The 22705-nt window shown below is 47.3% G+C and overlaps 1 protein-coding gene across 2 annotated transcripts in view; it reads left to right on the top strand.

Annotated features, from left to right (window-relative positions):
• ADD2 (adducin 2) overlaps positions 1 to 22705 on the top strand; it is a 99631-nt gene that overhangs the window by 63124 nt on the left and 13802 nt on the right. The window contains exons 5-14 of one of the 2 annotated variants that reach the window (XM_054586815.1): positions 4117 to 4268; positions 4686 to 4766; positions 8127 to 8276; positions 9677 to 9820; positions 11694 to 11792; positions 16252 to 16428; positions 17928 to 18185; positions 19028 to 19147; positions 20036 to 20125; positions 21961 to 22108. In XM_054586815.1, the coding sequence (XP_054442790.1) occupies positions 4117 to 4268; positions 4686 to 4766; positions 8127 to 8276; positions 9677 to 9820; positions 11694 to 11792; positions 16252 to 16428; positions 17928 to 18185; positions 19028 to 19147; positions 20036 to 20125; positions 21961 to 22108 (1419 nt within the window). The remainder of the gene's footprint in view (positions 1 to 4116; positions 4269 to 4685; positions 4767 to 8126; positions 8277 to 9676; positions 9821 to 11693; positions 11793 to 16251; positions 16429 to 17927; positions 18186 to 19027; positions 19148 to 20035; positions 20126 to 21960; positions 22109 to 22705) is intronic. The other variant, XM_054586816.1, reaches the window with a different exon arrangement.

Here is a 22705-nt window from a genome sequence, read left to right as displayed (position 1 = left end):
CATCCTGATCTTGTTTCTGAGTTTAATGGAAATTCTGTTAGCATTAAGAGCTCAAATTAGTTGTTCTTTATCATTTTGAGGAAATAGCTTTTTATTTTAGCTTGATATGAGTTTTTCTCAGCAATGGATGTTGAATTGTATAAAATGCATTTTGGGCATTTATTGCATTTGCTTTCCTTGGACTATTGATGAGATGAATTATATTAATAGATTTCGGAATATTGAACTCTTTTTTCATTCCTGAAATAAATCATTCCTGGTCTTGATGCATTCTTTTAAAAATAATCTTCTGTGCCCTAATGGAGTTTAAATAAAGATAGGAAGCCTCTGTTCTTGAAAGTTTATCATTCACTTGGAAAGCCATCTTGATCTGCAATATTTTTGATAAACATTTTTTCTTAGTTTTATCTAGGATTTTTAAAAACTCTATTTTGCTGGCTCTATAATTTGCTGGTCATACATTTTGTATAAAATCGTCCACTTTTTGGAGCTTTTCAAAATTATTAGAGTGATTTACAATATTACAATATTTTTGTCATTTAAACTTTCTGCTCTGAGTGAGATGGCCTCCCAGTCTCGTTCCTGGTGCTGTGCATTCCCACTGTCTCTTTATTGGCCAGTCTGGGTGTGGGCTTATGCATAGAACTTCTCACATAAGCCAATTCTTGGATTTTGTATTGGCTCTACTAATTTTCTTGTTCCCAATTTATTGCTTTTGTTTTTATATTCATTAATTCTTTTCTTCTTTTTCATACCATTTTTTTTTTGCTTTATTTTGTTGTTTATATTTTTTCTGGAGAAGAATAAAATTGATGATTTCTTTTCATATTTAATTCAATAATAAAGATATTTAAGGCTATACATTTTTTTCCTTTGAGCATGTTTGGTCTTATCCCATGAATTTTGACACATTGTATTTCCTATATTTCTAATTTCTAAGTAGGCGATTGCTCTTTTAATTTTATTTTTATTCTGAGAGCTATCTGGGAATATATTTTCTCATTTTCAAATGGTTGAATTTGCATTCTTTTAAAGATTTGTTGACAATGTCTAATTTTAATGCCCTATGTTTAGAAAATGTGGCTTATCTAATGTCTGTTAGGGATTTATTGAGATTTTCTTTGTAGCCTAATAATATCATTTAAAAATGATATATGGGTATATACTCCATCTCTAGGGCATAGTGTTTAATTTACATCTTCATTTATTGTTTTTGTAATAAATGAAAGTTGTGTTAAGTCATTGTATTTGAATTTTGTTCATTTGTATTTGTTTTTCTGATAGCTTTTGATTTGGGTATCTTGATGAAATGCCATTGAAAGCATAAGTGTTTTTTATAACTGTAGCTTCATTTAGGACTAAACCTTTCCAGGGGTGTCCAGCGTTTGGAACAAGAAGAGCTGTTTGGGGCCACACATTAAATACATTGCAACATATAATCACAAAAAAAAATCTCATAGTGTTATAAGTAAATTTATGATTTTGTGGTGGGCCGCATTCATAGCCATCCTGAGCGCTCGTGGCCCGGGAGCCGCAGGTTGGACACCCCTGCATCCATGGAAAATAACCTACAAAATGGCTCTCTGTCCAAAAAAATGTTGTTTCCCTAAATTCTGCTTTGATAATAACATTATGACTTCTGTTTACTTTTTGTTTATATTTGCCTGACATATTTTTGAGGATTATTGCATTTCAACTAGTTTTATGTCACTTTATTTTAGTGTTTGTTTTTTGTAAACTTCCTATAGCATTGTCTCCCGGCATCTATTGCTATAGTAGAGAAACTGGAAACAACCTTTTTTTGTTCTTTTGTAGATAATCAAAATTATTTTCTAGATGTTTGTGGGGTTTTTCCTTGTCCTTGGATTTCAGAAATGTTGCCAGGAAGTGAATAATTGTAGGCTTCTTCTTTTCACGGACTCCCTGTCCCCCACACTCTGCAGAGTGCAGGAAATCTTTATAATTTATATACATAGATCTTTTTTCAGTCCAGAAGTTTTTTCTGTCAGATCAATACTGATTATCTATATGCTGGCTCTCTGGTATTTGTCTCCCATATTTATCATATTCTCTTTTATTGATTTCACGTCTCGATCTTTATACTCTTCCATTTGAGAGAGAAACAGGGCTGACCAGCATTCCCGTCGCCTCAGCCACCAGCATCGGTCAGGAAGGCAGCTGCATGACTGGAAGTCTGATTAGCGCACATCCAGGGTGTCTGAGCCAGGGAATGTACAGATGGGAAGTCAAAATGTCATGAGTTCAAGCCCAGAGAGTTCTTTGTCCCTCTCCATTAGCCTTGGAATTTATTTTTCAGTAGTGTGTTCTTTAGTCTTAACTTTCAGGGGGTTTGGTGGGTTTTTATCTTTTTCTGTGTTTTCTTAAGTAATTTGAATAAATGGCTCAGTTAGATCTGAGTCATAAACCTGGGGCTCAGCCATCCTAACTTGTGTGGGCTGGTCAGAATAGGCTTTCTTTTCATTAAGACCCTGAGAGCAGAGGATGGAGACTCCTCTGGAGCCCTTGGTTCCCTTCTCTGGCCCTCAGGCCTGTGGGCGGAGTAATCCTCACAGAGTGGTGGTGGGAGAGGGGGCTCTGATACAGGATGCAGGGGATGTGACAGGGTTTTTATACCTATTCTGACCTCCTGGGCATCACTGGGACTCCATAGTTACTTGTAAGAGAAGGACTCTAAGAACTCTGGTTCTGAAGACCCTCCCCGAAATGGCACCCACCTCCCCCTGCCTGGCTTTGTCTAGGGGCCTTATGATTTTGATATGCTTCCCTTCTTGGTGCCTGGGGTGAAGCACGTAAGTAATTTCTTGTCAGGATGATGCACGGAGAGGAGGAAGGGATCCCAGATTGGTCCCTTTGAATTAGAAATTGTTGAGTTTGGAGTTCTTTTATTGCTCTTCTTGCCCATTGAACTGGATCTTTGGATTGCTTCAGTCCTTGTCAGCTACATTTTCTGGAACATGCCCTGAAGGTGTGCCACCCTGGTAATGCACCTTTGGGTGCATTGTCCTGCCGTGGGTGTTTGAGGCTTGCTCTGCTTGCTTTATGTTGGGCCAACAGCACCCACTCCACCCTCGTCTTCACATCCATCTCATTATTTCAACTAATGGCAAACCTGGTTCAAGACATACATCACATTGTGTAGTAGTGAGGTTTATAGAGATGGCAGAAGTTCCTAAAGAACATTTTAATCCATTAAAGTTTTTGATAGGACGCTAGGAGAGGCAGCATCAGGAGGCTCCCAGCCAGACATCATTTTTAAGCCAGAGCACTTTCCTGTTTATTCTCTTACTGGTTCCCACACACTGACAAGTCAGAGTGCTGGGGCTCAGACGCCCTCTGCTGCCTTCTCAAGGCCTTCAGGCCACAGTCATCATGGTTAATGGGGCAGACTGGACGTAAACTCCTAAACCCTTTGGGTGCCCTGAGGACAGGACCATCAAACACTCTGTGTTCATTTCCAAACCCCTTCCACAGCCCCCAAAATTCTCGAAAAGAAACCATAAGGAACCAAGAGACTCACATCCAGAGGGGAGCAGATGAGGCCTGAAGCCCTTCAGCCAACCACAGCCACACTGGCTTCTGGAAGTTTATGACTTGTCAGAAAAGGTTGAAGAATTTACTTCCTGGCTGACTTGCCATTCTATCTGCCCTGTTTCCAAATCAGAGAAAAAGTTATATCACATGGTATAGTTACAACAGTTTGGTAATAGCAGGTCTAATGATTAGTAACTTCTTCATGAAAGCTAAATGATGAAATATACCACATTTGCACTCAGAAACGTATTCTTGCTTTTATTCAATGTCCATCTGTAGGATTTACGGTAAGCTTGGCCTTCTGAGAATGCTTCGTTCTGTGGCCTTAAGCCTTGTCATGATTTTTTGACCAAAAGCAATTCCATTCTTACCCATATAAGCAGAGGACTTTTGGATTTTCTCTGCCTGGGTTAAGATGGGAGAATGTTGAGTTTCCTGCCTGTGGAAGTCTCTCATGCAGTTGTAGTGCCAGTGAGAATTTGGAGAGGACTAGGGCAAGGAAGGGGTACAGATGGGAGCCCCTGATCTTGAGAGCTGCCCTGTCCCCACCCTGTCCCCCTGCAGACTTCTCCATGATGACACCCATCAATGACCTCCACACAGCCGACTCCTTGAACCTGGCCAAGGGGGAGCGGCTCATGCGGTGCAAGATCAGCAGTGTCTACCGACTCCTGGACCTCTACGGCTGGGCCCAGCTGAGCGACACCTACGTCACGGTGAGGAGAGCATGTTGGAGTGGGTGGGGCCCCCCAAAATCTGAAGGGAGGACTTCTGACTTTTGCCATGACCATGGCACTGCTGGTGGCCTTTGGCCAAGGTTTCTAACCACTATGGCATCCTGAAATAACCTGGCCAGTGGACATTCCTCTAGATGGGGAGCTGGAAACTCCTGGGCCCTGTTTCTATGGCTACCCTTCACCATCAAGAGATTCCTCTTGTAGCTCCATTTCCCTAGTTCCAAATAAAGGCCAAGTTCTCTTTATCTCTCATGGGTTGAGGTGGGTGTGAATGAGATAAAGGTTCTTAAGAGGAAGATTTGGGTGTAGTGGATTCAGGGGAAGAGGGAATTCAAGCAGAATGTCCTTGGAAATGACCCCCTCCCCTGCCACTGAGAGTGTGTGTCTTTCCTCCAGTTGAGAGTCAGCAAGGAGCAGGACCACTTCCTGATTAGCCCGAAGGGAGTTTCTTGCAGTGAAGTCACGGCATCCAGCCTGGTGAGTGCAGTCCTGTGTCTCACTGCTCATTCCTTATTGAAATGGCAGTACCCTCTGTGCTCCTACAGCGATGGTCATCTCCAAATTATCCGCTGCTGTCCTGTCCCTTGTGGAGCTTACAATCTGGTAGGACAAGAAGACACTTGGGCACCAAAACAAACTGAGGGCCCAGAGCATGATGCCACTACCAGACCAAATGTGAAGCACAGGCAGCAAGCCCCACAGAAAGGAGAGGAGATGGGCCTGGTCCTCTGAGCCTAGGATTATACCACAAAGACTGGGGGTGGGGAAGGCTGTTGGGATGGGAGATACATTAGAATGGCAGCCAGTGCTTTGTCCCAAAGCAACGCAAGACTTGTCTAGTGCTGGTGTCATCAGTGATAGCTTTTGGGACCCCTTTCAGTTCTCTTGCTCCTTCAGGTATGGTAGGGAGAAACTTTCAGAAGCTGGTTTCAATCCAGAAATATTCCTGGGTGTAAGGAGGAAGGCAGTAGAAAGGACTGTATTAGAAGCAGAACAGGCCCAATGTTTCTTCGATGCATGGGCAACAGCTCTTGTGCCAGCTATTGGACCTGGGAGAGAAGATGCCACCTTGGGGCCTCTACCAGGCTTGAAACACGCTCAGATGTTCAGTCCAGGACTCAGTTGAAAGGTCAGGCCACTTTACAGGCAGGAGAGTACACTGGTGCCGAGTGAGGGTAAGTGACTTGCCCAGAGCCACCCAAGGAGGTCATGGAAGAGCCAGACACAAAGATAGCACAGGCTCTGTCTCTAAGGCATTCATAGGAGGGTGGAGGGATGAGGGGAGGACATGAGTAATTAAACTCAAACTGTAGAGTGCTCTGACAGAGACGAAGGAAGCCTGGGGAACCTAGAGAGGGGCACGGGGCTCACTGGCTATTGTAGGAGGAGCAAAGGAGGAGCTTCTAGGTTGAAATGGTGAAGGAGTGGCGTCCTCAGGAGCTACTGTGGATAAGCAGACATAGACAAGGGCAGCAGGGAAAGACTGGGCCGAGGTGGCCATGTCCTCAGCAGGAGGGCAGCACGCACAAAGCCCGAATGCATGCCAGGGCCTGCTGCACCTGGGAGGACCTGCGAGGTGCCAAGTCTGGCTCCCATTGTCAGTGTCTCAAGGTGAGGCTGGGAAGGTGATAGGGACCAGATGATAAAGGGCACCGTGGGCCTATTATGGCACTTTATTCTGCTGGACACGCAGAACCTCTGAAGCACTGTCAGCAGGCAAGTGATGCCATCAGATTTCCATCGTGGAAAGTGCCCTCTGACAACTGTGTGGGGGCAAACTGACATCACGCCACCGGCTGGGGCTATTACAGTCAGCCAGGAAGGAAATTCTTGGCCAGCAGCCTTAGTGGGGCTGGTGACCACTGGGGTTGGGGGTGTGGGATTAAGTTTGAGGAATTGGTGGGATGTTCAGGAAGAGAGTCAGTTGGCATTTGGTTGCCCTAGGTTCAAAAGAGATATGACCTAGACATACAGGTTAGAGAGTCAAGGGCATGAGATGGTCAGGGTGTGTGCGCTTGTGCACTGCCCCAGAGAGCCTGGCTGGTGAGGGAGGTGGGGAGAGTGAAAACCAACCTGTGCGAAGTATGTTCCGGTTCTGGGCTTGTTTTTCAATTTTACTCAGTGGAAGCCTCTGTACACTAAGCCCTGTGCCCCTGGTGCTTTTCTCAAGAGGGGGCTGTTCTCACTTGGACAAAAAGTCACTATATGGGATAGCAGCGGCCCTATTAGGCCATAGAGATTCTTAAGTGACAACAGATCACACATTCATGGCTGAGGTGAGGATTGCATGAGATCGGAGAGAGGCCATCCCACGGAGAGAACTGTGTGCAGGCCACACATCTGAGAAAGTGGGGGAGCTGGGCTGAAGGGAAACCAGGGGTCAGCACTGGACACTCAGAAGGGGGAGTTGCTGCCGCTTCCAAGGGTCAGCCACTTCGAAGTCATGTTCACTCTGTAAAACTCACTTCAAAGAGAACTTTGTAAGATGGAATTTGATGCTTCTGCTTCAACAAGTGATGTCAATAGCACATCCCTTCCCTGGAGGAGTCTGTCCCTTCCTGTGGTACCATCTCGTCTTCTGGGCCTTCTGGAATGGGGGTGGTGGGCGGTCTGTGGCTCTGCCCAGTGTGCTGCATTCAGGCTGTCATGGTGGTACAGCTTTAAGGGCCAAAGCTGCTGTGATTTTTAGAAACTAAAATCTAGCTTGTTAGTAATGCTAGGGAACACCTGTCGTCAATGAGTTAGATTAAGTACCAGCTGCAGGGTGGTTGTACCCTGGAGACCAGGAGGCATGATCAGGAAGACCAGGGGGCATGTTAGGTGGGTGCTCATTTCAGCATTTGGGTTTGTGCTGGGTGATTTGGGGAGTGTTCTGAGAAGGTGGTGTTGCCTTGGCTAGTACACTGTCAGATGCTGGGGTGATTCTTAAGGTGGGGGAGGGGAGAGGTCAGTGAGGGGAATGGAGCAAGGCTGGAGCTGCTGTAAAGAAGCTCCAGGGTCTCCTGTTGGCCAGGAGCGACGTGTTGGTCATTTTTGTGCTTGTGCAGTGTTGTTTTTGTCTGTGCTTAGATATGATTAAGGAGCCAACTTTTGTCTTGCTGTGTCACAGTCAAAAGCGATCTTCTCTGATGGTGATATTGTGTGAGATTGTTGATGTTACATAGGGCACACCACAGCCTCACTGTGGGCCACGCCAGCCAGAGCCATCAGCAACTGTGCGTGCGTGCACATGTACCCACTCACACACACACTTTCACAGGAGCATGTGATTTTTTTAGCCATTACACCTATTGCCCTTAGAGTCAAAAGCATATTAAAAAACCAGTGACTACTTTCTACTTGTCCTTTAAAACCTAGCTTTTGGGTCACTGGTAAATAGGTGTTTTACCAGGATTAAGGACTCCTCCCATCTGCTTTTAAGGAATTTTGCAAATGACTCTATTCCAGCACCTTGCTACTCAGAGTGTGATCCGTGGACCAGCAGCCTGGGTGTCACTTGGGAACTTGTTAGAAATGCAGGCACTTGGGCCCCATTCTTGGCCTCCTGAATCGACACCAGCATTTGACAGATCTCCAGGCGGCTCCCTATGCACACTAAAGTTTGAGAAACTCTGCTGTAGCATTTTTCATGCTGAATTTAATCCCCTGTGTCCCACCTTAGCCTGAGCACTCACTGAGGCCAGGAGCTGGGTCTTTTTCTCCCCCAACACCAAGCACAGCCATTGCTGGGTGTGATGGATGAATGAATGCTGGTGGGTAGTCACGTGCGGGCCACCTGTGGGGAGGGAAGTTAGTGTCTATTCAGCAGCCATAAGTCTCTCCTTTTCTCTGGCGCAGATCAAGGTGAACATCCTGGGAGAGGTAGTGGAGAAGGGCAGCAGCTGCTTCCCAGTGGATACCACGGGCTTCTTTCTGCACTCGGCCATCTACGCAGCCAGACCTGACGTGCGCTGCGTCATCCACCTGCACACGCCGGCCACGGCAGCGGTGAGTGTCCTGCCTCGGCCAACCCTTCGCCCCTGAGGCCAGCAGCAACCCCACGTACTGCTTCTCTGAGAGTCCCCCTGGGCAAAGATGGAAGACCCCCAAGCTAATGACAATGTCATCATCTAAGCAGTTCTGGAAAGATTTCCTAAAACTCGTGCTACAGTGGGGAGAAGGAATGCCCAATGCGGCGACCCTAACTGTCTCCACTTTTCTAACCACGGAAGCCTTGGTTTGGGAAGAGAAGGTAGAGATGTGTAATGTCTGCCCCACCATGTCCCTCACCCTGCCACATACACAAACTGGCACCACTTACCCGGGTGATGGCCCCTCCTCAGTTTCTCTACCCAGGGAGGGCCTTCGGGCTGAGGGCTGATACCACGCCCTCTTCCACCAGCCCAGGCTCTGGTGAGGAGAGATCTAGATAGAAGATTTCGGGAACTTGGACTTGCCCACTTCTCATAGCCCAGGTGGGCTGAGATCTGGGGATGAGGGCAAGGAAATCTTGGAGAGAGTAGAATAAAGACCCACCCTCCCCAAGGAACAGGTTGTCCCCTCAGAGTCTCTGGTAATTTCTCTACGTATTTCCAAGACACTGCAATGTCAATTGGAAAGACAGCAGACAACCTGTTCTGGTTGTCTCCACCTTTACCCCACTGTACCCACCCCCCAGGCCACACACTTATAGGGGCAGGGCAGACTTGTCACTGGCCTGTGGTTTCTGCAGCAAAGCACATTCATTACGAGCACTGAGACCTTGCAGAATTTGGACCAAGAGTGGATGATGTCTTTGTGCCAAGTGTGCAGAGCCTGGGCTTACTCATGGGGCAAAATGAGTGAAGGAGGCCAAGAAGCTCTTCTAAACTTCTCCTTGCTTTTAATAAAAGGCAGAGCGTGGGCCATAGGGGTTACAACAGGTACCCTTATTGATTGCTTCGCTGCTGTTGAAATGAAGCTTCACAACAGGCCTTCCAGGTAGTGAGGAGTCACGGCTGTTTCTGCATTGACCTCAAGGCTGAGGGTCTCCACCAACCCACCCCAGGGGGCCCAGGCCTTGCTCTGCCCCAGCCTGGTGCCAACTCCACCACCTCAACCTATCCCCAGAGTCCTAGGACAAGAGCAAAGCAGGCAGCTGGCAGCAGCAATAGCTCTCTCCAGTGCATTCTTTGCAGCAATTTTACAAGGTGATATATTGACACAGCTGTTATGAAAACTGTGATGGAAGGACACTAGAGGAAGTAGCCAGAAAGCCAGACCCCAGCCTAGTGGAAGAGAGTCAAATGGTAGCGCTTTTCTCGTGTGCTTGGTCCCCACACCCATCCCCAGGGTAGAGCATGACCATGCCGCTCTGAGGAGAGGGCCTGGGAGCTCCAGGTGCTAACCATTCTGCCATCCCACTGAAGGTGTCAGCCATGAAGTGGGGCCTCCTGCCTGTCTCCCACAATGCCCTGCTGGTGGGGGACATGGCCTACTATGACTTCAACGGCGAGATGGAGCAGGAAGCGGATCGGATCAACCTGCAGAAGTGCCTTGGACCCACCTGCAAGGTTTGGCTCAGCTGTTCTGGGAAGATATTTCAGGGAGGGGTTGTCAAGAGCTGACATTACAAGTGACACATGTTCATTGGATGATGTTTAGAAATTGTAAATAAAAACAGTAACATAAAATTCTCTCTGTCATACTACCGTGAGATTCTGGTACACACCCCCAGATATAGTCACATGTATTTATAAAACTAGGATCATAAAATATATTCTCCTTTTCCCACTTAGCAACATACAGTAAACACCTTTGTATGTTATTAAATATTTTCTGCATCGCTATCTTAAATGATTAAATTTTATCTCATTGCCTGAATAGCTGTGCCACCATTTACCTGAACAGTCCTTTATGATTGGACATTGGAAGTGTTTTGTTCCCCAAATTACCTCTTGATATGAACAGCACTGCAAGGCAAATCCTTTCAGCTAAATCTTTGTATATGCTTGAGATGATTTCCTTAGGGTAAATTTCCATGGTTGCACATTTTTAAATTCTTATGTCATGTGGCCAAATTGTTCTCTCCACCCTGCAGCATCCAATATATGAGAAAGCTGTTTCTCTGTGGCCCCTCGAACTTGAGTGTTAGCAATTTTTTTTCCTAACTTGATAGAGAAAAACAGAACCTCATTACTGTTGGTTACAGTCTAAACACTATTTTATAACTGCATAGTTGGGGTGGTCAGCTTAGTATAGGAAGTTTAGAAGCCAGACCTGGGCTGATGGACGCCTGCTCCCGTCCTTGAAAGGTACTCGCTGTCGTTTCCATCTGGCTGTCTTCCCATTTCTGACACAGAGGAGAAACCCCTACCCTTCTCTCCTGACATTCTCTGAAGCCTCATGAGCAGTGCCCGGGAAGGAAGGAGATGTTCACCTCTGTGAACTGTTACAGGAATTTGAAATACGGAACATTTGTTCTCTGCAAAATCTCTTGTGGGCCAGAGCCACTGCCTCATTCCGCTTCTCTGGCACTTCAGAGGGAAAGCCTCCAGCTGTTTCTGGCGAGAGAGGATGTGATAATTAGGCCTCCGCCCAGGTCAGCGGGGAGAGGTGCGATACACAGATCTCTGTCCCAGCTCCCAGGTGGGCACCAGCTGGTTTCAGAGAGTTCTCAAGGATAAAACCAACCAAGAATTTTTGGCATCTGCACCTTGAGGAGTCAAGCCCTTGGGATAAAGCCTTTCTGGGTTTTCCCTCCTTTTATTTGCTTTCCCCTCTGGCTAAGTCAGAAATGTGGCACCAGCAGTGACACAACCTGGGTCCTAGTTCCCATCCTGCCCCTTCAGGTTTCTATTTCCTCTACTGTAAAACCAGTGAGTTAGATTGGAAGGTCACTGCGACGCCGTTCATTGAACTGTAGGATCTTACAGCGGCTGGGACCTCACTGAATGTATGGAGAGGAACGCCAACGTCCAGAGAGGTCACGGGACTTGCCACCAGGGACTCAGGCTCCTCACCTGTTTCTGCCGAGTCACCTCTTAGACAGCCACCCCATTGGGTTTTGAATCCCAAATTGACTAACTCACAGGGGCAAGAAATTTCTTTTGAGGTTAGATACTCATTTGAACATAAAATAATTTCATTTACTTTAACAAAAACACTAGTTTTTCAGACTTCTAAGATCTCCAAGGCCTAAAAACCCAGGCATTGCCCAAAGAAACCCACCAAACTATTTTGTCTCACTGTTTAAAAAAAACTTTCTATTTCTAGAGTTATTAAAATCACAAGTGGTTTTACATGTGGGGTACATGGGGGTATTTGTGTAAGGAGAAAGGACAAGCAGTTGGGGAGAGGCTGCTCCGGGACTGGATATGGGAAATCTTTCCCTCTTACCTAAAGTTTGGAGGCTCAAAGTTTTAATTGGCCATTTGCTCTCTACAGATCCTGGTGCTAAGAAACCATGGCGTGGTTGCGCTAGGTGACACTGTGGAGGAGGCATTTTATAAGATCTTCCACCTGCAGGCTGCATGTGAGGTACAGGTGAGCAGGTGCTCTGGGGAGTGGCTCTGACAGTGGCCTGTGGACAAAGGCCGCCCCCTCCCCACCCCATTAGCTGTGATTCAGGGAGACCTGTAAGCTGAGTGTCGAAACGCCTGGCCCTATTTCTCTCTCCTGGCAACACATTATTCATCAAACTTAGAAGCAGTTGTATAGTTTTAAAAATATATCACCATGTCTAACAACCAACACCCAGCTCTAGGCGGGGGTCAGTGCCTAGAGTGGGGAGCTGTCTGACCTCATCAGTCGGACAGCAGGAAAACCATAGTAGGGCAGATGAAAGTTCTCGCCATGTTCATATATTGCCTGGGGTGTACCTGTTGCATGTGGCTATGCCTATAGACACCACACATGTAGGCTTCCTTCCTTTCTTCCTTCCCTCTTTCCTTCCTGCCTTCCTTCCTTCTTTTGATGGGACTAGTTTGCAAAGACCACGAACATGGTCAAGTCCAGAGAAAGAATAGGAGTGTAGGCAAGGTGGAGGGTTGACATGGCAGGTAAACACCAGGGCACCCCCAAGGTGATGTGCAGGGAGCCCATCGTGAAATTCCCCTAACCAGTAAGAGGTGGGGAAGTGGTGGGTGGGAGTGTCCATGGTTATGGGACCCCCTAGAAGAGTTGGTGAAGAAGCAATAGGAAATTAAACACAAATCCTAGAGCTTCATCAGGTCAGTGGTGTTGGATAAGCCAAGGGCATGTTCCTTTCAGTGTGGTGAGGTGTGAGGGGTGAGGAGGGTCCTAGCACAGCTGACTGGGCTCCATCGTCCCCAGCTCTGGGCTGGGTGCCCTTGAGTCAGGGACTTTTCCTCTGTGAGCCTCAGTGTCCTCAGCTACAGATGTAGGGCCTGTAGAGTCCTTGTGAGGACAGACTTTTGTATAAAGGAGAGGTGTTGCTGATGGTATTTTGGGGATTCAGTGGACAGAGTAGGGTCTTGCTGCTCCAGTATGAGCCAGCTTCTGTCTGCCCTCCCCTGCCTGGTCTGGGCAGAGCAGCACCCCAAGAAGAAGGCCTTTCTCCAGGGAGTAACAGGGAAGGGGATTGTGTTCCAGAAGCATCACTAGTGAAGTCTCTACAAGTAGTTCCTTTCTTGATGGTTTTTAAAGGAATGTGTTAAGAAAACAGTTGTTAAGACAGTGGTATGAGACTGTCCTCCTATCTTACTCTTGGCGGGGGAAAATCCCAGCAGCTGTCAGAACAGGAGAAAGTGGAATAGGACCAAAGCAGTGCCTTCCTGACATGATGGGCACCCTGTCCCCTAAGCAGCGATGCTGGCCCTGAGTTCTGACCCCAGACTGGTGTCAGAACATGGCAGAGCCTCTGATATGCCCACTTTCCCTACCCCACATCTGAGCTCTTTAAGACCTTCCCATCTTTCTTCTGAAGAGGCTCCCATGAGAAATAGTTCTTATCTGTTTGCAAAGATAGCACAGCCCTAAGAATGAATGGAGAGAGGTACCCCTGTGACCCCCATGGCGAAGTGTATCTCTCCCAGGCCCCAGACCCTCAGAAGTGGGCAGTGTGCAATTCAGCCAGAGGCAGGGTGGCCACGTAACAAACACAGAGATGAAAGGGCAGAGCTGGCAGCTAGCCAGCTGCTTCTCTTGGCTCTGCCAGCTGTCACTTTCTTTTCAGTCAAGACTGGTTTGATGCGATCTGGTTACAACGCATCAGGCGACAAAGGCAGAAAACCCCAGAAAAACTCCAGTAGCTTCTTTGAGCTGGTGGAGCAGGGAGGCTTCTAGAGGGAGAAATAAAGCTGGAAGGTGAGGAAGGAAACCTGGCAAGGTTAGACCAGAGGTTTAAGGCATGGAAGACCCCACGTACTGGCAGTTTGCAGATGCTGTTGGGGTCCCAGCATCTGGCCAGGTCATTTCTGGTTGATGGCCAGCAGTGAAATTCTCTTTACAGTGTGGGCCTAGTTTTCTCCCTCAGTGACTCTGGTGAACAAGCAAACATGATTGTGGTTATTTTAGTGATTCAAGACTAAAAGCCTATTTTGTTCTCTTGGGACAGTGTTCTCTTTGCTCCCCATCAGTTTGGGGTTCCAGGAAACTGGGTCACCCCCAGCTGAGAGAGAGAGCTCTCTGCTCTGCTTACAGGCAGATGGGAAGAAGCTCAGGCAGTTCTCCATCTGCTACCCATCGCCATGGAAACCAACGTAGGAAGAGGGAGGTGGGAGGAGGCAGCTCTTGCAAGGATGTAGGCAGTTTCCTCCTCCTCCATGAATGACCAGTATCCAAAGGATATTGCTTCTCAGCCTTCCTTAAATAAATTATAAAATGGTAAAACCTTATAATTTATTTGCCATAAATATTTATACAGCACTCCACATGCACCAGGAAGTATTCTAAGTGCTTTACAAATATTATCTTCAGTAATCCCCATGAGGTAGGTAGTACTATTTTCATTTTGCAGATGAGAACACTGAGGCACAGACTGGGTCAATCACTGCCCAAAGTTACACAGTAAGTAATTGGCAGAGCCAGGATTCAAACCCAGGCAGCCTGGTGCCTCAGTCTGGGTTCTTAAACACTATATTGCATTGCACTGCCTCTCGGGACAGTAAGAGTTGGTAGGAAAGATCAGCTGACAGGCCAGGACTTCTCTTCAGAGAACTGGCACCTCAAGTTAGGGTTTCAGGTCGCAGGCTAAAGTTCTGCCTGGGCAAGCTGGGGATCCAGGTGAACTAGGTAAATTGATTGGCCAGGTGGAATTTACCACCTTTGAGGGTGCGTTCCAAGCACTCAGCCTCGGTGCTGGGTGTGAGGGACTTCAGGATTAGAAAACCTGGCAGCAGAGCACAGAACTGGGACCAGTAGATTTCAACTCAATGTAATCTATGTCCACTCACTGTGACCCTTGAACGCTTGGACAGCAGTACCGTAGGCTGCCTCCCCAGGCATGGAGCTGATCACCTCCTAGGGAAATCAGACAAGGACTCTTACTGTCGGTGGGAGGATGGAAAAAAATGACCCCTAAGGTTTCTATCTTTGCCAGCTCATGGTATCATCTTTTTCAATTAAAAATAGAGCCTTCCATTGGTCATATGTCTTGGATAAAAAGGATGTGGACAATTAGAGTTCCAGCTTCCTCCTCTTCACAGGGTGATGGGGTCACCTTGGGAAGGTGGCCTGGCCGAGCTCCAAGAAGTCTCATAGGAGCCATTCATTACCCTGGTGAATTTAACATACTCCAGGGCATGTCCAGGATCCTTATAGAATCATAGACTTGTGTTCATCAGCAAGCTAAAGCATTGTATCCTTTCATTTTCAGTAAAAAAGAAAAAAACTGTCATCAGAATGGAAACCCTGAAGGCTTATATAATAGGAGCTGTTCCCCTGTAATGAGCAGCCTTACACAGATTATCAGGTGCTAACTAGAATGCTTGGGTATTGATGCGCAGTGCAAAACTCCTGGCTCCATTACTTTCTGTAGCTGAACTTGCCCAGGATACCAGATCATGACCAATTATTTGAGTGGCAGATATGAGGAGCAAATAGAATGTACTATTAGATGAGCATGGAATTAAAAAATAAAGGAGTGATATTGCTGAATGTTTTTTAGGATCATTCTAAAATTGCCTGCTGTATACACACCCCTCTTACCCTGATACTCATCATCTGTTGCCTGTGACCACCTGTATCGTCCCCTCCCCGTGGAGACTTGACAACACAACAAATACTCTAAGTCCCTTGGTGAAAGCTGCCTCCCCGTGCACAGTGCCTGGCTGTGCACTATTGGCATTCTGCCTGCCTTCGTCTGGGTTTCCTTGATGGACTGATCCCATTGTGGAAGATGCGTTCTTCCTTTAGACCTCTTAATTCAGCCCATCGAGCTGCACTTATATTTCATTGGCCTAGAAGCCAGCCTATTTCTCTTAAGTGACTTCTTTTTAAGTAGAAGATGTTTCAAATGCATAGAAAAATGCAGAGAATAATATAATAAATACCTGCTACTCACCACTCAAATTTAACAATATTAACAGCCTTTTTGCTTCAGTTCTATTCCTCTTGAGAAATAAAATATTGCAGAAGAGACTTTAAATCCCTTTGGAGCCCTTTTCAATCCCATTCTCCCACCTTCCCCAGAAATAATCACAATCTGAAGTTGCCTGTAACCCAGGTAACTTTCAGTTCTCTATATTGTTTTATTCTTAAGGTTGAACACTTGCTTTGTCCTCTATCATCTCTAAGGAGTGACATTAAGAAAGAAACTGCTAATAGCTCTTTCTCTGGAATTGGTGCATGCCCAACACATTTGGGGTGGCTTTTCCTTTGGGAGGAAAAAGCTAAATACAGCTCGATTTTCCAGCCCATTTCTGTTTCCAATCTTCCCTTATCCCCACTCTCCGTCACACATGTGAGCTTAAGTGCACAGGTGTGTGTGTGTGACATGCGCGTAGGCACACCTGAGTTGAGGGCTCTCTGCTCTTTGCCTCAGGTGTCTGCTCTGTCCAGTGCTGGGGGAGTGGAGAACCTCATCCTCCTGGAGCAGGAGAAGCACCGGCCCCACGAGGTGGGCTCCGTGCAGTGGGCTGGGAGCACCTTTGGGCCCATGCAGAAGAGCCGGCTGGGGGAACACGAATTTGAGGCCCTCATGAGGATGCTGGACAACCTGGTGAGTCTCCTACCATTGTCCTTCGAGGCCAGTCTGTTGAGTCTTAGCCCCTGGACCAGTCAGTACGAGGCACTAAGTGGGCATCAGAATGGCTGACATCACAGTTACAACACGAAAGCCTTGTTGTGCTAGTCGGGGCACAAACAAGAGGCAAGCGATCGATGCTTCTCTCTGACATCGATGTTTTTCTTTCCTCTCTCTCCCTCCCTTCCCCTCTCTCTGGAAATCAATAAGCAAGTCTTCAGGTGAGGATAAAAAATTAAAACATAAAAAAAACTTGTACAGGTATTAAAAAATGAAGATTAACATTTCTGATGCTCTTGTGCTGGGGCAGACCTTGTCAAGCATGGCAGGAAAGCTGAAATCACGATAACAAATATTGACAAATGTGATATTAAAATTCAAAGCTGAAAGACAAACTGTGGTTATTTGCAACACCTGTGACAGTCAAGCATCTGTAAAGAGATATTACAAATCAATGTGAAAAACATCTCAGCAGAACAATGGACCGAGAACACAAACAATTTACAAAGGAATAGATTCAAGTGGCCATTAAATGTAATTTAAAACATCCAATTTTACCAGTTACCAAAAAAGAGCAAAACAGAGTTGGAGAAGACGGGGCAGGGCTAAGAATCACTCCATCAGCCGCCAAGATTCCCAAGTGTTCATTCTCAGCACCAGTCAGCTTCGCCTTTGCGGGACATGGTCTTGCTTAGGAGACAACAATGTTCTTGAGTCAGATTTCAGGGTTCTAGGAGGAAAATAGTTAAGCCTTGGAGTTGAGGAAGGGAAGGCTGACTGCTAGAATCAGCTAGGGAGCTTAAAAACCCTGTAGCTCAAACCATATCAGCTCCAATGAAATGGGCAGGACTCCAGGCATCAGGGTTTTTTTTTTATCCTCACTGGAGGACATGCGTTTTGATTTTAGAGAGAGGGGAAAGGAGAGAGAGAGGGAAAGAAACATCGATGTACAAGAGAAACTTTGATCGGTTGCCTCTCATATATGCCCCTACCAGGGCCTGATCCTGCAACCTAGGCATGTGCCCTGACCAGGAATTGAACCCACAACACTTTGGTTTACGGAATGATGCTCCAACCAACTGAGCCCCTCTGGCCAGGGTCAGGCATCAGCATTTTTAGAGCTCCCACGTGGTTCCAACATGCAGCCAGGGCTGAGAACCACTGTACCAGATGAAAAGTTGGAGCTTGGTTTAGATAAGGAGCTCTGTGGAGATCACAAGGTTCCAGGGATTTCCTCAGCCCTAATCAGAGGCTCGTTGGGGTGGAGGAAGGGAGGGGTTTGGACATCAAGAAAGGAACAATTCTGAAACACACCAGAGAAGCAGCAAGGTCTAGGTTGTATTGCAGAGATTAATGTTCAAACTGAGTCATTAGGTAGAAGGGGATGGAGTGCATGGCGGTGTGTGTAGGTGGGCATGCAGGTGCATACAGGTCATTTTCCCCACATTAAGTGGTTCTCTTTTTGTCCTTTGTAGGGCTACAGGACAGGCTACACATACCGCTACCCCTTTGTTCAAGAGAAAACCAAACACAAAAGTGAGGTGGAGATTCCAGCCACAGTCACAGCCTTTGTGTTCGAGGAGGACGGCACCCCAGTGCCCACCCTGAGGCAGCATGCCCAGAAGCAGCAAAAGGAGAAGACCCGCTGGCTAAACACACCCAACACCTATCTGCGGGTCAACGTGGCTGACGAGGTCCAGAGGAGCATGGGCACCCCCCGGCCCAAGACCACAGTAAGGCGGGCAGAGGGGGGTCTCCTGCTGGGGGAAACCAGGGTTGGTAGAGAGTGCTCAGTTATGTTTATGGGTTAAGCAGATGTAAAATAGGGTAGAACAAGTCTTCCCTGGGCATGTGTTAGTACGAATCTCCCCTTTAGGGCTTCCTGTCAGGCAAACAGGAGCAGCTGTTCATGCCCATGGAGTCTATGGTCACCTCTTTCTTACATGTCTGCACTGAGTTTTTGGGTCCAGAGGATGGCCGGACAAGGCCACCCCCAGCAGTCTAAAAGGGAGGAGCAATTGTTTTGGGCTTCTTGCTCCCACATCTAGAGGGGAATTCTGGCAAGTTCAAGGATGGGTATCCAACATTTGAACTGCACATCTGATGCAAACCCAGGAGGTGGGTGGGATATTCATTTCTACTACGCTGTCCTCCTCCCCAGGCACACAATCTGGCACTTAATTTGATTTTTCATTGCCATTAAAGTAGCTGGCAGCCAAATAGAATAGCTCTTCATTTAAAAAAGAATAAAAATGAAGCCCTACAAATCAATATGGAGTCATCTAATATGTAAGCTCAAGGGGCTGCCTCCCTGTCGATGCTGGTTACGAAGATTCTGGCCCCTAGTCTTAAGTGTTCTTTATGGCTGTTGACCTTGGGCCTTCTTTGGCAGCTGGGTCATTTGTTGCCCATCCTGCTCTGGGAGACAGACATCACAGACAGGAGAAAACATGTATGTATAGGCTTACTGACCTTCCATGTAGGCCGTTGGGCCCAGGTGGCATGGGGCGGACCACAAGGGAGGATGCGCGGGCCTTACCCTTTTGTCTTACCACCTGGCTCTGTGTGTGTTCAGTGGATGAAGGCTGATGAGGTGGAAAAATCCAGCAGTGGCATGCCAATACGAATTGAAAACCCAAACCAATTTGTGCCTCTCTATACCGACCCCCAAGAAGTGCTGGACATGCGGAACAAGGTATGGTGGTAGCTAGTTGTCTCACTATCTCTTCTCCCTCAGGAGTTGGGGGGAGGGTCAGTGTCAGGATGCGCTTGACTTACCAACACCCCTGATGCCTCTCACAGGAAAGAAAGCACTGTTTACTGGCCCTGTTCCCAGCACTGTGCTGAGTGCTGGACTTGTGTAGTCTGATGGGACCCTCTTTCATAGAGAGGTGCTTGCTTTAGGCGTTAAATGTGTCTAAGAGACCCAGCCACAGATTGAGTTTTTATGAATTTTATGTTTTTTATACTATTATCCTTTTGACCAAGATTTCAAAATCCTTTGTTTATTTTTCCACCTTTGCTTTACAGTTCACTTATATTTCTAACGTCACTTTAAAAACCCAGGCTGTAGCAGACCACCTCCAGTTGGTCAGATACAATCATAGAACTTTGCTTCAATATGTGGTCCAAGGCCCCTCTGCAGTCCTTGTTTAAAATGCAGATTCCTGGGCCATCTGCCCTCCCCCCGCCCCCCCCCCCCGGCCCCCAGCAAGAGATTCAGATTTAGTAGGTGTGGGGTGACCTCAGGAATCTGTATTATTTTAAACAAATCCCTCAGGGTCTTCACAGGAATATTAAAATTTGAGAATCTCCCTCAAGGGTCAATTATGCCTCCTTTTATTCTTCACCCCCTGCGGTTATCTTCTCTGAGTCAATGAGACTCTGGTGTTGTGCATAAACCGTGTCAGAGTGGATGCGCTGTGTTTGGAATAGAGGAGACAGACTCCTACAGCAGGGAGGACCTCTGTAGACCAAGGCACAGGCCACACTAGACAGCACTGTGCCCTGGGAATAACCCCTCCCAAACTCCGCAGCCTGACTCTGCACGCTGAGCTTACTCTCCCCCTCCCTTTCCACTTAGATTCGAGAACAAAACCGACAAGATGTGAAGTCAGCGGGGCCCCAGTCCCAGCTCCTGGCAAGCGTCATCGCTGAGAAGAGCCGAAGCCCGGTACAGCAGAGGCGGCCCCTGTCTGGAGGGGAAACAAGTTTGCTTTCCGGGTCTTCAGTGCCTGGGACTGGGCAGCAGGACCCCTGAGTCCTCATGCCCACCTCCCCTGTGATCTTGGGTGCTGGTGCTTTGCTGCAAAACGGATGTTGTGAAAGACCAGGGACAGTGTCTAATCACCCGCTTTGGGCACTGGATGGGGCAGCAGCTGCCCGGCCTGGCCCTGGGGATGACGCTGGCTTTCATGCTTCCTACATGGAACTCCACTCTGCCCTCTACCAATATCTTGCAAAGTGGGGATCACAGAAATGTGGCTGGCAGCTCCCAGCTGCTCCAGACCTGCTTGCCCTGAGCATTTCTGGCCTCTGTATGGATATGGCATCATGAGGTTGTAGCTTTGGGACAATGACCATGTGCTCTCAGAGGGAAGGCATATATATAAGGACCGGTGCTCCTACCGATGACAGGGCCAGGGAGTTGTCTACACAAACCCACATAGAGTTAGAAAGTATAGTCGTTGTCTCCAAGCTTGAGATAGAACAGTGTTTGTCTAGTGTTTAGCAAAAGGGGTGAAGGTCAGAATTCTTGCTCATGTTGGAAATAATTGCTGCTCATTGCAAACCAGCAGTGGTCATGGCATCTTCCTTAGCAGTAAGAAAGGGGGGAATATGGGAACCATTCCTTGCTGCTGAGCAAACTGAGGTAATGCCATGATTTCTAATCACACCCAGTTCCACCCCTACTTCAACTGTGCCACAGGGTCGAGAATAGAAATGCTGCATGATACTAGGGGGAGGTGAGAGTTCAATGGAATGAGCAAAATTGTAAAAACAATAACAAAAACAAAAAACCTCTGCCACTTATACCAAATGCTCTCTTTGGAGTCCCTCTTCTTCGAATCCTGATCTTGGACTCTGTTTTAAACCCCATGATTCCTTAAGATAGGCCCAGTGCTGCCCTCTTTTGGAAGGCGCCCATGGGAGAGATGGCCTGGAGTACATAGTACAGGCCAGCTGCTCTGGGCTCACCTCCCCTGAGCTTTACTTTCTGTGGCTCCTCCTCAGCTTCAGAGCACTGCATTCACAAACGTCAAGGTGAGGATGCTGGGTTAGGAGAAAGGACTGTGGAGTCTGAACTTTAGTCCCTTCCTTGAGCTACACAAGCTAACCCAGCTAGTGCGCTCCCCAGAGCAAGGGGCTCCACAGAGGTGGTGAAAGCATGATTTTGCCAATGTCCCCACGGGACCTGCAGTACAGACGGTTGAAGATCCAAGATTCAGGCCCCTGGTCCCTTTGTAATTTATGACCGTGTGCAAAACAGGACAAACAGTTTGGACTGAGAATGCTGAAGCCACTGTGTGTTTTACTGCTGTGTGCTATAGCTTGTGTTGCTTTGCGGGGTGGGGGGTGAGGCATGGCGGGGAACAGTTGGCACGAAGCTGGTTGAGCCAACCCTTTGCTTGCTGAATTTGGAGCTGACTGACTTTGGGCCGCTGACTGTATTTGCATAGTGATGGCTTGCAAGCGTCTACAGGAAGGATTGCAATAAAGCTGTATCTTCCTTTTGCTTGGGAGCATCCTTTGATTTTTATTTGCGGGGCAGAGGGTGGATCCTGTGCACTCATCTAGGCAGTTGCAAAGAATCTGGGTCTGAGGCTGAGGTAGCCATAGGGAGGCGTGAACAAGCCCTACCCCAAGGCCCTGTGCTGTTTCCAAGGAGCTGCATGTCACGCTATCCCTAGCAAGACCACTGGCAGCCACATGAGTGAAAGGAAGCTCGGGCCTGGGCCCCAACCCCGGCGTTCAGAGAGCAACACGCACTCTGTGGTTAACTTTCAGTCTACAGAGAGCCAGCTGATGGCCAAGGGTGACGCGGATACCAAGGATGAGTCAGAGGAGACGGTGCCCAACCCCTTCAGCCAACTCACTGACCAGGAGCTGGAGGAATACAAGAAAGAGGTGGAGAGGAAGAAACTAGAACTGGAAGGTAAAGAACCCAGTGCTTCTGGATCTTCCAGGGTAGAGGGGAGAGCTTGGGGAAACCCAGAGAGCAAGCAGAGCAACCAGCAGCCCTGGAACCCAAGCCTCCCCTGGCAGGGCCCTCCGGGCTCAGTCTAGCCTCTGTTTTCATTTTTAGTGCTTCTTGTCATATCCTCAATTTGACCTTCCTAGCCAATCACCAAATAATATTCTTAGCATAATACTATATTAACCACAATAATGACCCTCATTGTGACATGGTGTCTTCGGGATCTCGTCGACCCTCTCATCCGGGTATAAAGAGTTAAACGTTTTAGAGTGCTTAGAGAATTGCCTGTAAATATGGCATAGGCCAGGAAAACACCAGATAAATGTTAACTGTAATAGATAATTATAATAGTGGTAATTACTAATTATCTTTCAGATCTGGTATAAACTTTTTAGGCAGTCAAAGCTCTCCACTAGCTGACTTCTTTATGTCTTTTTCGCACTCCTTAATTTCAGAATCTTTAGTTAAGCCCATCTCTCCCTGTTGATTCCCAGATAGATATTGATAGTCACGATCATCCATATGTCTTTGTTCATGCCCTTGTCCCTGCCTGGC

Source organism: Pteronotus mesoamericanus, unplaced genomic scaffold, assembly GCF_021234165.1.
Source record: "Pteronotus mesoamericanus isolate MK-2021 breed Mesoamerican mustached bat unplaced genomic scaffold, CSHL_Meso_final contig_98, whole genome shotgun sequence".
NCBI lineage: Eukaryota > Metazoa > Chordata > Mammalia > Chiroptera > Mormoopidae > Pteronotus > Pteronotus mesoamericanus.
The sequence above is the reverse complement of the archived record's forward strand: the minus strand, read 5'-3'. Positions and strand labels throughout refer to the sequence as shown.